General features: G+C 44.9%; 1 protein-coding gene across 2 annotated transcripts in view; it reads left to right on the top strand.

Moving 5' to 3' along the window:
- Positions 1-14,889, top strand: part of LOC115153056 (type I inositol 1,4,5-trisphosphate 5-phosphatase) — a 191,954-nt gene that overhangs the window by 118,287 nt on the left and 58,778 nt on the right. For both annotated transcript variants that reach the window (XM_029698100.1, XM_029698099.1), the window contains exons 5-8: positions 1,243-1,306; positions 2,735-2,838; positions 9,656-9,708; positions 10,579-10,698. In XM_029698100.1, the coding sequence (XP_029553960.1) occupies positions 1,243-1,306; positions 2,735-2,838; positions 9,656-9,708; positions 10,579-10,698 (341 nt within the window). The remainder of the gene's footprint in view (positions 1-1,242; positions 1,307-2,734; positions 2,839-9,655; positions 9,709-10,578; positions 10,699-14,889) is intronic.

The following is a 14,889-nucleotide window of genomic DNA, read 5'->3' as shown; positions in this document are numbered from 1 at the left end:
CTCCGTGTCAAGGAGATGGGCAGGACCTCATGTTTGTGCTTTCGACAAATCAGCCTATGTTTAATCTCAAGATGTCCCGGCGCTCATAAATAATGCAGGGCCGGCCCGGCGAGCCCCCAAACTCTCCCCCCTGCCAGAGAGGGAGTCTGCTCCGCGCCTCAAAGGACAACGGTACAAAATTGGACTACCCTCGCTCTCTCTCTCCTGCTGGTGTCCGTCTTCTCCCCTCTAGGGAGACGTATGCCTCTCTCTTTCCCTCTCTTTGCATCTCATGCGCCCTTCCTTGTCCCACCACTACCCAGTCCACTACCTGCACATGACTTAACTGGTCTACTGCAGTATTTTGGGAGTTTCTCCCTCTGTTGCGCTCTCTCTCACACACACACACACACACTCTCTCGCGTTTGTGTTGTCATTCAGCCTCTCTCCTTCTTCTCTCCCTAATATCTCTTTCTAACCGCTCTTTTCCTCTCCATGCTCTGTGTGCTGCAGTGTAGGAAGAGAAAGGAGGGTTGTAGGCAGCAGGAGCAATGACCAAATAACCCTCAAGCAAGGGTTGAGGGCTCACTATCTCAAAGACCCAGAGGACCAAGAGCAGTCTTTTCCTCTACTGCCTGGATGTAAAGAGAACAGTAAAAAGCACCCTAGAAAGCATGTCATGGCGTAGTGGACTGTGAACTGCATCAAATCCCCTGCATTGTATTTCTTTTCCCTCAGTGAGTTTGTTTGGGTTGTCTACAGACTGGGGAAGCTTTGTGATTTGATTGTTCTTTCAGAAATTATGATTTTAATCCTATTGAAGTAGATCTTTGGTTGTTCCAAAGTCCATCTGAATGTGTCCTTTGATCAACTGGAATGATTTATTCTTCACATCAGGAAGCCTTGTACCAAGTGTAGGGTCTGAGGACTCTGTATTGAATGCACTGCACTGTACTGATAGTTCCCTACACTGATAGTATACAACACACTACTTATATTGCTTGTATATTACATTGACGGATTTCATTCAATATCTGCTGTGGGGAAATAGTGGTGTGATCGGTTTCCTGGGATGGTTAGTGTATACCTTGTTGCCCTCCACATCAAAACTCTACAAATGAATGTAACTTCGTACTACCTGGAACCAATCTTTATTTCTATTGCGCAGTAATATTTTGTGGTTCGTTATTTTCCAATCATCTCTGACTGAATGGTGTGTGAACAATTCTCCCAAATCTCATACCCTCTCTTTTTCTCTTCCAGGCACTAGGAAGTTGCTACTTTCTTCACGAATCATTGAAAAACATCCAGCAGTTTGATTTCAAAGGTGAGTCGTCCCCCCCCCCCCAATGAAATCTCCACTCCTGCTCTCTCACAGTCCCCCCTCCGTATAACACCCTACACGACCCATCACCACTTCCATCAAAACCAGTACAGTTGACATTGACTGGGGAAGATAATGTAAAGTGAGCGATAGAATGGTAATGCTTATTAATATTAGGATTTAATTCATGACATTTCGGGCTCCACGGTAATTGTGTACAGAGGTTATTGGACAGTTACGGCGCTCTCATCAGCCCGGGGTGTCAGAGGGCCAGGGGCCCGGCGGCCAGGCTAATTAAAGAGGGGATATAGATGTGGAGCCACAACGTCGTTCCCATTACACCAGAGTCAGCATTAGCACCATGCACTCACCCCCAGTGAAGGACGGGGCGAGGGGGGGGGCGAGAGGACACACCCATGCATGCGGACATGGATACACACACATAAGCAGGCATATACGTGCACACACATCCTCACCTTCACCCGTCAAACCTGGAAAACAACATGCTTCTCTTACATGGGATTAGGATATGCTCAGAATGAGCTCATTCACACTGTACAAGATGTTACTGGACTGAATAAAAATTAACTTTGTAGCAAAGCTTCCTTGGTAAAGAACTATGCCACATTTGCCAGGATCCATATTAATCCATTAAGCGTCTCAGAGTAGGATTGCTGATCAGGTCCCCCCTATCCATTCATTATAATCTAGTCAAAACTGATCCTAGATCAGCCCTGCTAATCTGAGACTCTTCATGGAAACGGTTCCAGATGTCACGTGACTGTGGAAGACATTTTTAGGCTCTGACCCCAGTTCAGGTTATGTTTTGTACTTATGCCGAGGCCATGACCCATAGTCATAGGATCAATCTCCCCCAGAAATATATCTCAACTTCCTGTTGTGTTAAAATATTTAGAATACACAAGGTGCAATTTCCACAGCAAATTGCCCCAACAAAATGTAACTTAGGGCCCCCAAAAGTCTGGTGCCGGCTCTGACTGCGTGTTTGGATGTGGGTACACAGACCCACGAGCCACTGCTGCCCCTCGTGATGAGTTCAGTTTTGTACCCCCACACCCATCAAAGTTGCCCATCCCGGCGCTATTTGGATCGCCTCAACATCGGATCGTCTAAGGCCTCCTTGTCAGTACAACACACAACCTGATCTTAGACTAGGTAGGCGTGGAGAATCTGTGCAGGAGAACCTCTATAGATACTTCCACTTACAACCAGCAGGTGGAGTAGTAGCCTGATGAAGCTCTGGATTTATGCACGCATGACTACATCTAGATCTACAGAACTGCTTAGTAGGTTAAACTACATTAGTAGGTTTGGACTACGAATCATGGCCTCTTAAACGACTAGCTTGTGTCTTGTGTCTTGTATTAATACGGCCTCTTTGGCTTTCTTTGTCTGTGTTCTTCCCCATAGCCAAGAAATTCAAGAAGGTGGTTGGGAAAGAGATCTACTCAGACACACTAGAGAGCACACCCATGTTGGAGAAGGAGAAGTTTCCTCAGGACTACTTCCCTGAGGTGTGTATCACTTCACTGTTGCTGTAGTGACTGAGTGGGACTGTCTCTCGGCCTCTACTGCATCCTGAAGTGCTGGGACTTTGATTGATATACAGTAGTGCTGTCAGTAATGGACACTACACAGCAATGTGACATGACGTCGCCATCTTAAAAAAAGATAACTTATGAGGCATGGAGCTTGACAAAACATTTTAGGTGGTTGCATTTAGTCCCCATAATGCAGTAGGTATTGCAAGAGCTGAAAACATATTGGTGATAGCTCATACTTTAAAAAAAAGAACATAAACATTTACTTTGTAAATGTCACAATGCACAATTTTTGTGACTTGCAACACTTTTTGTGCTGCTTGGTTTTTGACATTTTTTCATATCGAAATAATTTATGTTGCATAATATTTTCAAAAGTAGGTACAGTTAAAGTCGGAAGTTTACATACACTTAGGTTGGAGTCATTAAAACTCATTTTTCAACCACTCCACAAATTTCTTGTTAACAAACTATAGTTTTGGCAAGTCGGTTAGGACATCTACTTTGTGCATGACACAAGTAATTTTTCCAACAATTGTTTACAGACAGATTATTTCACTTATAATTCACTGTATCACAATTCCAGTGGGTCAGAAGTTTACATACACTAAGTTGACTGTGCCTTTAAACAGCTTGGAAAATTCCAGAAAATTATGTCATGGCTTTAAAAGCTTCTGATAGGCTAATTGACATCATTTGAATCAATTGGAGGTGTACAAGTGAATGTATTTCAAGGCCTACCTTCAAAGTCTGTGCCTCTTTGCTTGACATCATGGGAAAATCTAAAGAAATCAGGCAAGACCTCCACAAGTCTGGTTCATCCTTGGGAGTAATTTCCAAATGCCTGAAGGTACCACGTTCATCTGTACAAACAATAGTACGTAAGTATAAACACCATGGGACCACGCAGCCGTCATACCGCTCAGGAATGAGATGCGTTCTGTCTCCTAGAGATGAACGTTCTTTTGTGCGAAAAGTGCAAATCAATCCCAGAACAACAGCAAAGGACCTTGTGAAGATGGAGGAAACAGGTTCAAAAGTATCTATTTCCACAGTAAAACGAGTCATATATCGACATAACCTTAAAGGCCGCTCAGCAAGGAAGAAGCCACTGCTCCAAACCCGCCATAAAAAAAGACTACGGTTTGCAACTGCACATAGGGACAAAGATCGTACATTTTGGAGAAATGTCCTCTGGTCTGATGAAACAAAAATAGAACTGTTTGGCCATAATGACCATCGTTATGTTTGGAGGCGGGCGAGGCTTGGGGGAGGCTTGCAAGCCAAAGAACACCATCCCAACCGTGAAGCACGGGGGTGGCAGCATCATGTTGTGGGGGTGTTTTGCTGCAGGAGGGACTGGTGCACTACAAAATAGATGGCATCTTGAGGTAGGATAATTATGTGGATATATTGAAGCAACATCTCAAGACATCAGTCAGGAAGTTAAAGCTTGGTCACAAATGGGTCTTCCAAATGGAGAATGACCCCAAGCATACTTCCGAAGTTGTGGAAAATGGCTTAAGGATAACAAAGTCAAGGTATTGGAGTGGCCATCACAAAGCCCTGACCTCAATCCTATAGAAAGTATGTGGGCAGAACTGAAAAAGCATGTGCGAGCAAGGAGGCCTACAAACCTGACTCAGTTACTCCAGCTCTGTCAGGAGGAATGGGCCAATATTCACCCAACTTATTGTGGGAAGCTTGTGGAAGGCTACCTGAAATGTTTAACCCAAGTTAAACTATTTAAAGGCAATGCTACCAAATACTAATTGAGTTTATGCACATTTCTGACCCACTGGGAATGTGATGAAATAAATAAAATCTGAAATAAATAATTCTATCTACTATTATTCTGACATTTCACATTCTTAAAATAAAGGTGTGATTATAACTGACCCAAGACAGGGAATTTTTACTAGGATTAAATGTCAGGAATTTAAATGTATTTGGCTAAGGTGTATGTAAACTTCCGACTTCAACTGTATCTGTTTTATAAAATAAGTAAAACATATGACTATTGGTACTGTTACACATTTATGGCAGTGTATTATTTTTTTCTGTGGAATACTTTCCTTTACTATTTAGCATTTTCACAAAAGACAGTTATTTCAGTTACAGAATTGTTTTTCTTTAGTTTACGTTGCCTCAAAAAGCTAATTTATTACAAGGCTCAGTTGAACAGTGAAAGATTGAGATGGCAGCATTGCAAAAGCTTTAATGTGGTTGCTTGCCGCGCTTTGTAATGCAGCCTGTGTCTCTCTGTTCGTTCTGTGGGTTCCTCTGCTTGGTCCACATCATAAGGTAGCGTCGCGCTGTGCTGATATAGTAATAAAAAGCGTGACCGCCCGCGTGTCATCCCCATACTCCTCGCTCATCTGTCAACCGCGCTCCACCGGCCGCCTCCTCAAATATATGCAAAGGAGATGGATACGGCCTTTCACAGACGCAGTTTCCCAATTTCTGTCTCTTTCTCATACACACACACACACTCTTTCTCTTCCACCCCACCTTGGAGTTCCCCAGTTTGCCGTTTTCGCAGATGATCTAAAACCAATTACGTCGATTGAGGCGTGAAGTCGTTTACAATTATGACAAGAAAGCGGTGTTCGGTGAGTTACGAAGACGAGTGGAAAAACAAAACAAAACCAGGAGCGGGCGCTAAACGCGAGCACGTAGGAGAGAAAAGTTTTCTCCCTGATTTATTCCTCTTTATTCCTCTTTCGCGGCTGGGTTATGAATCTTGGATGATGCTTCCGAGAGCAGCACTTCAGATAATGTTAGCCAATTTAAAAAGAGCAGATTTGTGTAGTCTATCAGGGCTGACAATTTTTTTTTTTTGTCCCCCCGCCCAGCTAGTGAGAAATTGGTTGTTATCATAGATCACAAATACTGCTCAAACCTCTTATGAAAGATGAATTAATTTCACTAATGGTTTAATGCAGAGATCTCATGAGTAAGTCAGGCGCGCGATAACCCCTGCCTCGTCCCCGCTTCTTCCATGGTGATTTATGCTGTCTTTTAGTAGATGAAACCGCCTGGATTTGCCATCCATCTGCAGCCTTAAGGAATCCTATTAACATGGGATCTGGGACAAGAAGGACCGCCACAGGCCCCGCAATGTGGTTCCAACTGGGTTCTACAGGGTACCGCTCTGGGTCTGAGGATTGTGGAACCAAATCCTAAGACATGCATACACACATGGACCGTGATAAACAAGAAAAAAGGCCTCGCCAAGAGCTTAGAATATGTGAGTTACAGAGAGCATGTGTTAAGACACGTTATCTTCCATTGGAATCTATACGATTGACATTTTTTTACATCCCATAGAGAGGTGATGCAGCAGACAGTTTAGGCGGCTCGTCGGAGACGTAACACCTCTCTTTCTCCACTTGAGCGTTACCTTTACAGTCCACCATTAATAAACTGTCACTCTTAGAGGGCCTGATGACATCATGGTAGGAGGGGCTTGGTCTTGGGTTGGTCGGTGTGGGTGGGTGTGTCGGACCTTGTGTCACACACATACCCTCCCTTGCTGTCCCATGTAGACCTCCATGTCCCCAATTGGGGTGAACAGGACCCTACTGTGACCCCAAGTCCCTTAGGTTGAGTCTGCTGAAATCACAACCCCTCCCTCCCTGTATGCAAAACACACTGCCTTCATACTCCCCAGACTGTGAGTTATGGCTTCAAGTGGAGGAGAAAGGAGGGGGGGGGGGACATTAATTGAAAAGCTGAATAAGAAGGAACTGGACAAAATAACAGGCAAATTTCTTTTGAAAAATCGATGTGATGGATTTGGCGAGCTGTCATTTCTTGGTTCATCATCAAACCTTTCAACTTGCCCAAGTATGCATGTATGCATGCTTCCCCCCAAAAATGCCATCATAAGAATTTGTCATTTGCTTATATAAATAAAGTACACGACCGAGACCTTAGGGTCCCCTTCCCATTGGACGGAAGTGATCATTGTCCATATAATTTGTATTTTTTGTTCTCTACCACACATCTGCTTTTAAAAGCATTGGTTGTAGACTACAGTCAGACACCCTTTTAGTACCCTTTGGTAAACTCTTATATTATGGTTATGCGGCAGCCATTGAATTCCAGTTTTCATGGCAAGTCACCGTCCCTTTAAATGGGAAAGTGGTATTGTTTCTGTCCATGGTCCAGGGACAATCCAAGACTTAGTTGCTAGGATCCATTTTGAGAGAAATAGGTGGGCTAGAAAATCCATCTAGATTTGTCCCATTGGCTACCTATCCCTTTCCCAAGCCCCTGTACGTCCTCCCCTCAGTCTCCACTGTCTCTATAAAGGGCTTGTCCTTCCCTTCACCCTCTACACAACACTGGTTTGGGACATTTTAATCAGAGACCCCCCCCAATCGCACCACACAAGTGTACACACACACACAGTCTTGTTTTACTAACCTTGTGGGGACACAATTGATTCCCATACAACATTTCCCTTACCTTTAACCCCTAACCCTAATTCTAACACTAATTCTAACCCGAAAAGCTTTTTTCCTTGTGGGGACTTCTGGTCCCCACAAGGTTAGTGGGGACCACTACATTCAGCACCCGATCTAAGTTTATATAAGGTGGAATCGAGCACGTTGTTTATCTTTCCAGTCCTGTAAAACTCACCCTAGTCCTAAAGACCCCCCTTTCTTATTGGATGGGATCCCCGTCTGATTGGGGGGGGGGGTCTCAGCTGAGATATAGGAAAGGTCAACAAATAAATTAAAAAAGGACTGGGGAGATGGGAGTGTGTGTGACACGCGTGACATTTGATAGTGGAACTGAAAACTTCCAATGGACGCAAGTGGGGAGTTTATGGTGCCGCTTCCTGTAACGGGAATCCATTTGATGGCCCCATAGCCCGCTCTCCACTACTCGCCTCTCCGTCCCGTATCGGCTGGGAGCCTGGCTGTCATGGCTGACCCACTCTACAGCCGTTCATCACTGTCACAGTCTGGGGACCCATCACTGGCCATGGAAGGTCAGCCTCAATCCTTTACTGCCTTCACCCTCAGCCTGTGTCATCCCCCCCAGCTTTTCAACTTGTCTTACCTAGAGCAATAGGGCATGTACATTTTAATCACTAGGACCCAGGTGTTTTCCTGGCCCTGTAACACATACTGTAGGCATTTAGGCAGACATTACACTCTTGTATTTGATTGAGTACATGGCAGTTGGTTGTCACTCTGTCTGTGAATTTCCCAGGCCCTTGTGACAACACTGTGTGTTGATGAATGGAGGGGTATGCGTGCAGCGTGACGTGGGGCGTGTGTGTGCGTGCGTGGTGCCATAACCAAACAAGGCGACAAGGGTCAATCAGTCATATGAGGAGGAAACGGGGCAATCTGAGGTTGCACGACAGGAAGTGATGGATTGAAATGTTATTATTGTAGTTAATGGCTCTTTAAATTACATTTTAGATGAAATGTATTTCGCGCCGTGTTAAGAGTGCAGGTTTGGAGCCCACCCTCTCCTCGCCTCCTCACTCCCCTCCCCTTCTTCCTCCTCTTCCTCATTTTCCTCATCCTCTCTTTATTAAAGTCATTACAATGTTGTCACACGTCACATATATACACTAAACATGAATCTCCCTCAGGAAGTCGGGTTAATATATGATGCATAAAAACCTCTTCTTACCACCTAAATGTCAATGTGATTTCTGAATCAATATCCTTAAAACATCTGTGTTTGTTTTGTTGAAGGTAGAAGTACTTCCTCATCTATTTTATTTTCGACGACAACGTCGTGTAAACTATTCGTTATATTATTTGTCTTTTAAAATGATCACAAAAATATTTGAGTGCAATCCATTCATGGAAAAACGATTTCGATTTACCTCAAACACACTCGTGCGCGCACGCACACACAATATTGGACAGTGGGGTATAATTGGGCCCATACATTCTGCCAGGCGGTATAGATTAATTCAAGTATGCTAATGTAATTCAATTTGATACAGTTAATCTTGTACTAATGCAGATTGAAGGATGTGAGATGCAATCAAATACCTCTCAGGCCTTTAAATTTGCATCTAAGTTTTTAAATAAAATGAGTCAATTTGTAATTATGTGACCTGGGCCATAATTAGTTTATTCATCACCACGGTTAACTCCCCATTAGGACGCTCAGAAAGCCCCTGGATTATTTCATTATTTATGCGTTCAAAATTAGGACGGTTGCAGCGTCAATTCTTCTCTCGTTCAATAACGAGCTTCATGGTAAATCATATGCTGTGTGAGAGCTGGGACTCCTGGCCGGGTAATTCACTCAGTTAGTAGCACTATGTGCTGAGGCTATAGGAGGTTGACCAGGTGACTTTAGGTCAGGCCGCTAGAACACTTTGGAAGTTGATACTGTTTTCCCATTGTCATGACAGTGCTGGTCCTCTGTAGCTCAGTTGGTAGAGCATGGTACTTGCAACCACGGTATAGTGGGCTAAATTCCCATGACCACCTATACATAAACAATGTATGCACGCACGACTGTAAGTCGTTTAGGATCAAAGTGTCTGCTAAATGGCTTATGTTATATATTATGAGGCTCAGGTTGGACAAATATGTAAATACAGAGAAAATGGATATGCTGTATAGTAATGATTAGAATCATACTGAAATTAAAAAAACTCTCAGAAGAGAGTTTATCTTTGCGTTGTTATAGCCCACACTTGCTATGTATGCCAGTTGAGATTGTTGGTGCACTGCAGTAAGTTCCAATTCCATGCTATCAATGCTAACGTTCAGTCTGCATGTGTATCCTCCCTATGTTGCAGTGCAAGTGGTCCAGAAAAGGCTTTATCAGGACTCGATGGGCTCTGGCTGACTGGTGAGTTCCTAGCACATCTCATGTTACATCTCACGCTACGCTTAGGATCAAATTGAATATCAGCTTTTCATCCAGGTGCATTTCAGCGTCACGTCCAACTGTGACTACCCGTAAAGCCGAGCGGTATCACTCGCAGTACCTGTCACTTTGGCTTTACCCCTCTATCCATAGGGTATATCCCATGGGGCTTTGCAGGTCTGTTCTTCATAGACAGAGGAGAGGTAGAGTCAGTCTTCCCTAGAGAGAGAGACTTTACTTCGCTCCCTCTCCCAACCGACAGCGAGCTAGGAATGGCCCAGGATTGGATTAGGCATAATCACGTTAGTCAGCAGTTGCATATGACAGACGACAGAAAACATTACATACAATTGAACCTGTGCGAGATGAATACCAGCGTTTGGGGAGGGATGGCGGGCGGGGTCGTAATCTAATAGAAGGATGACATGAGAACAAAAGGGCTGAAACGGTAACATTCTAAATGAGGCAGGCATGACTCGAGACAGGGACTTGGAGGAAGAGACAGAGAGGGACAGGAATGACCGAGAGGGACAAGGATGAGGGGGACATTTTGCGTATTTATTTAGAAGTTTGTCAACAGCATAAACGTCTTGAGGTGAGACGTTCTGAGAAAAACAGTTAGAGATTGATTTAGTCGATCAATGAGACGGGCTTAGCAACAGTAGCACTACCAGGAGGAAAGTGGACATGTCAGTCTGCCTGTAGTGCAGCGAGACAAATTCATCTCACCACTCCATTCACACAACCATACCAGTGGTCCACAGGCCAAGAGGTCAGTCATGTAGTTCAGGGGTCTCAAACTGAAATTACCTGGGATCCAACTAACATAAGTCTCTCTCTGTCCGCTCTCAGTGCTTTTGACCTGGTCAACATCCACTTGTTCCACGATGCCTCCAACATACTGGCCTGGGAGAAGAGCCCCTCATTCTACTCCGGGACGAGACAGAAGGCCCTGGGCTTCGTCTTAGATAGGTGACTGGCACGCTCCTCCTTATTCTCGCCATCTCATCTCTGCAACTATTTTCTCTGTCCCTTCTCCATCTAGCCTCTCACCGTTATTTCCATCTCTCCACCCACTACTCTTTCCGTCTCTCATCTCCCTATATTCTCTCCACCTATTCTCTCCATCTTTCCTCTCAGTATCCTCTCCATCTCTGCGTTCACCATTTTCTCCATATCGCCTCTCACCGTCCTCTCCATCCCTCCTTTCCATTCGACCCCGAGCAACACGCTCACCTCTCTACCAGCAGAGAATCCTGCACCCAAAGACCCCACGAAGAAAACATGAGAGCCGTTCCCGCTAATGTGATTTATGTGACGTCCGTTTACGGTGGGGAAGGAGGATGTAATGTTCTAGTGGCCCTTTGCTCTTTACCTGGTCATGCTAACATCAAATAAAAGCTACATGGCAGCCCTGCATTACGTAACCCCCCCCCCCCACACCACCATTTGAAATGGAGTCTGAATGCACAGCGTCTTTCATCTCCTTCCACTTTGAATAACTGCGTGCATATGGCCGCCATGTATTATCAAGGGTTTTGACACCTCGTGAATTAGCGTTTTATGTAGTGTTTTATGTATTTCCAAGATCATATTTTCCCCCTCCTTCATGCTTTCGTTTGATGAAAGAATGCTTTGCGTTTAATGGACAGGGAAGTGGGGGGTGTTTTGGGAAAATGGTTAGCTTTAAAAAATAAAAATATAAAAATACGAACCATAATTTACCTGGATTTATGGGCATAATGAAGTAACTTGTTGCTTACATTGAGGGTTTTGACCGTATTTTCTACGCTTTCGTCATGTTTTTGAAGTTGATTTATTTGTAAAAGTCGCCTCGTAAATACGGCTAAATGGCGCGTTTTTCTGGTGGAGAGTGAATAGCACTGGGCTGGTGAGTGGCAGTTTCCACGCTCCCCTCTAAGTCCCCTTGTGCTCAGAAGGTATCCTTCACTGTTAATTCCTGGGACATATCATTAAAAGGTGACAATGGCAGGGGATTTTTTCTCTTTTTCGGGAGGTGGGAGGAGTAACCTAAGGGGTATGGGAGGTGTAGACCTATGTTCTGACTAGGCTGGTATCCCATGCAGGGGGTGAAGGGGGGCATCGCGCCTCAATCGCTCACTTTGGGGAAACACTTGGGCACAGATCCGGCCTGCCTGAGAGTGAAAAAGCTGGCTGGGCAGGGGGGGGGCACACAAAAGACCCTGGGCTCTGTTAGGGGCAGTGCATAATGGGCTGCTCCTTTCACAGGAGCTGCTAACCTTTTGGCAGCCACCAGCGAACTCCATTCTCCTCCGCCGATCGGGGAGGACAATGTGCCCAGGCCGGCTTTGAATGAAGCGCTACCTCCAACAGTGTTCCCATTCAGCGGCCGGTTGGGAACCGTCATTTTGGCCATTGTCCTAACTCTGACTCCTACCCCAGAAAGAGAGCAGGAAAAGGGAGAGGGTGAATATCTATAGCCAAAGCCTCCTCTCTCCCCCTTCTCTCTATTTCTGAGCTCTAATCTCTCATTGTGGGGAGGGGGTAAGGAGGGGAAGTGGACACCACCAGCTGAGATCCAGAGGGGCTGCTGGTGCAGGAGCCTGGTCAGCGAGACAGTCTAGGGAACGAGCTCCGTGGCTGGGCCCAACCTCAGCCCCTTCCCTTATCTAGCGCTCTGGCTAATAATGCAGCTTACGGCCCATTGAGAACACATCTGATAAGCCCCTTCCTCTGTGGCCCTTTTAACTGCTAAGCAGTGTTTATTTCCAAAGCGCTTCAAGGCCTCCGGGGAACAATGCTGAGAAGGAACAGCGTTTAGCCAGCCAAACCTCTCCATTGAGTCACATCAAAAAAGCACTTCTCCGGTCTCTGGCTGATGTGTGGCCGGGCAGCTTCATGAGAGAAGGGAAAGTCCTCTTTGAAATGTATACCCTCCTTGCCTGTTTTTATTCCCCCATGCCTTCCCCTTTGAAAACTGAGATATGAGCCTCAAACGGCATCTTATTAACCCTTTTATTAAGATTTGCCTTGACGCTTGGCGTCATTGCTTCATCACATAAGACATTTGTTTTCGTGTAGCGTGGGAATATACAAAAATTATGCTATGTTCTTAATATCAGAAATATACATTCGATATATGATCCTGAAATTGGTTTGGGAATTGTGTTTTTGATAAAACCACTGCAGATCTCAATGCTTCCTCATGAGACTCTTACAGACCCTTTTTCCTGTAAGGAAGCATTGATATATATGACTCTGTATCTAGTAAAATGCCCTCTAATTTGCTTAGTTCCACCAAGGACTGGTGATTTGCTTAGTTCCACCAAGGACTGGTGAAAATCTTTTGTTTATTGGAGTTGTGTTCCTTTTTATTCTCTCCCTTTGAGTGGCTGGTCCGGTTCAGGAGAGAACAGTTTTACATTACATCCGTGAAATCTTGGTATAAAGACCACCTTTGTCCCCTGCCATTATTTTCACACAAATATAGTCCATTGTCACACAGCTGAAGTTAATTTGATCAACATTGGAGACATTTAATGGTTTTGTTCGCTGAAAAGGCTCGTTTCATGCTCATTTTCGAGGCATTGAAAAGCAATGATTGGCAAAAAAATGATGTTGCCGTTAACAATTCAGGACAATTAGTTTCCCAGGGGGAAGCAGTGGGCCGTACTGGCCGCCATACAGCAATTCTTTGTCATTTTATGGACGGTCATCAGTCAACTGTCAGAGCATCTCAAAGAACCCTCCAATCTAAATGTTTCCTTTAAGGCTTTTCCCAGAACAACAGGCTGAAAGAGAAGAGAAAGGAGAGCCTGTTTCCAGGCAATAGACATGTTCAGCTGGAAGAAGGACTGAATAATTGCAGAGAGATCCTCCATAAAAGACAGATAAATTGATTAGACAGGGTAGTAGTAGTGTGGTGCGCGTACGTGTTTATACAAAATGTATAAATTAATGTTTTAGTGGAGGTGTGGTGAATGTGATAGTAGAATATATATATATTTTAAGAGCATCGGATTGACTCAATGTGTGTGCTTATGCTTATTTGGGTTTGCATGCAGGCTCCTGCTATGACCTGTGTGTTTGTGTGACACAGGGAATACTGTGGTTGCTGCCTTATGTCATGCTGTGGTTGCTGCCTTATGCAACATTTTCAAGAATTTTCAATACATTTTTCCCAAATCCCAGTTGGAGGATTACCTTAAATCAGGAGGGAATAAGCAGGAACCAGAATTTTCCTCCAACCAGGATTTCTGCAAAGCTACGGAATTGATTGAAGGTTCCTGGAACTTTGCAACACAATTCATTAGAGACTGAAGGAGAGCATAGGCTTTAGGTGGCTAGTTGTGTTTAGGGGCTAGTGGACAGTGCTAGCTCAGCTAGGGACCAAATACAGTATAGCCCTGCATGGGGGTAGTGGTGTGGAGAGGGGTGTCAGTGTGTGACTGTGAACTGCCTCCTCACCCTGGGAGGCCTGGGGGCAGCAGGGGGTTAATCCCTCCCCAGTCACTCTACTGTATAGAATCAGTTCATTAGCAAGTAGCCACCATTCACTATTAGCTCTGCAGCCATGGGGATTGAAGAACCGTAAATGAGTATATTGTCTACAACCGTTTGACCTAGTTATGTATCTTCAGAATAGAGACCTGATGAAATGAGTCAATATGATAGGTTCACAAGGCTGTAAGATGTGGCTCCCATGCATGTTGGATTTGGCAGATGGGTGTTACTGCTGAGAAGAGGTTGGACAGGCTTGTAATCTCCACCTATACCAGTCCACCCAACACCACCAGATCCAGTGGCTGACATCCTTCCTCCCTGGGTTCGTTCTATTAGAAATGCTGTGGGATTTGACCAGTCATTGGGTTTGACGTTGTTGGGTTGGTTTATCCTCTAACCTCTGTGTGACCGCGACACCCCACAAGCACCCTTTTGGCATGACTCAACTGGGAGAGCTGGGTTGGGTGGAAGAAGGGGTTCTGGGTGGGGTGGGGGGGGGCGCTGGTAGCGGGTGGCCAACCCTGGGTGTCACAGGTCACATCAGGGGTCCTCCCCTGGCCCATTGAGCCAGACGTCAAGAAGCACATTCTTCACAATGTTAACATTCTCCAAAATTCTCAACATCACACTCCCAATGGATGACTCTGCATTGGCTTTTGTAGTGTGCCGCCGAGTTGA

This window comes from Salmo trutta, chromosome 18, assembly GCF_901001165.1.
Source record: "Salmo trutta chromosome 18, fSalTru1.1, whole genome shotgun sequence".
Taxonomy (NCBI): Eukaryota; Metazoa; Chordata; class Actinopteri; order Salmoniformes; family Salmonidae; genus Salmo; species Salmo trutta.
Note: the sequence above shows the minus strand (reverse complement) of the source record. Positions and strands in the feature narration are given on the sequence as shown.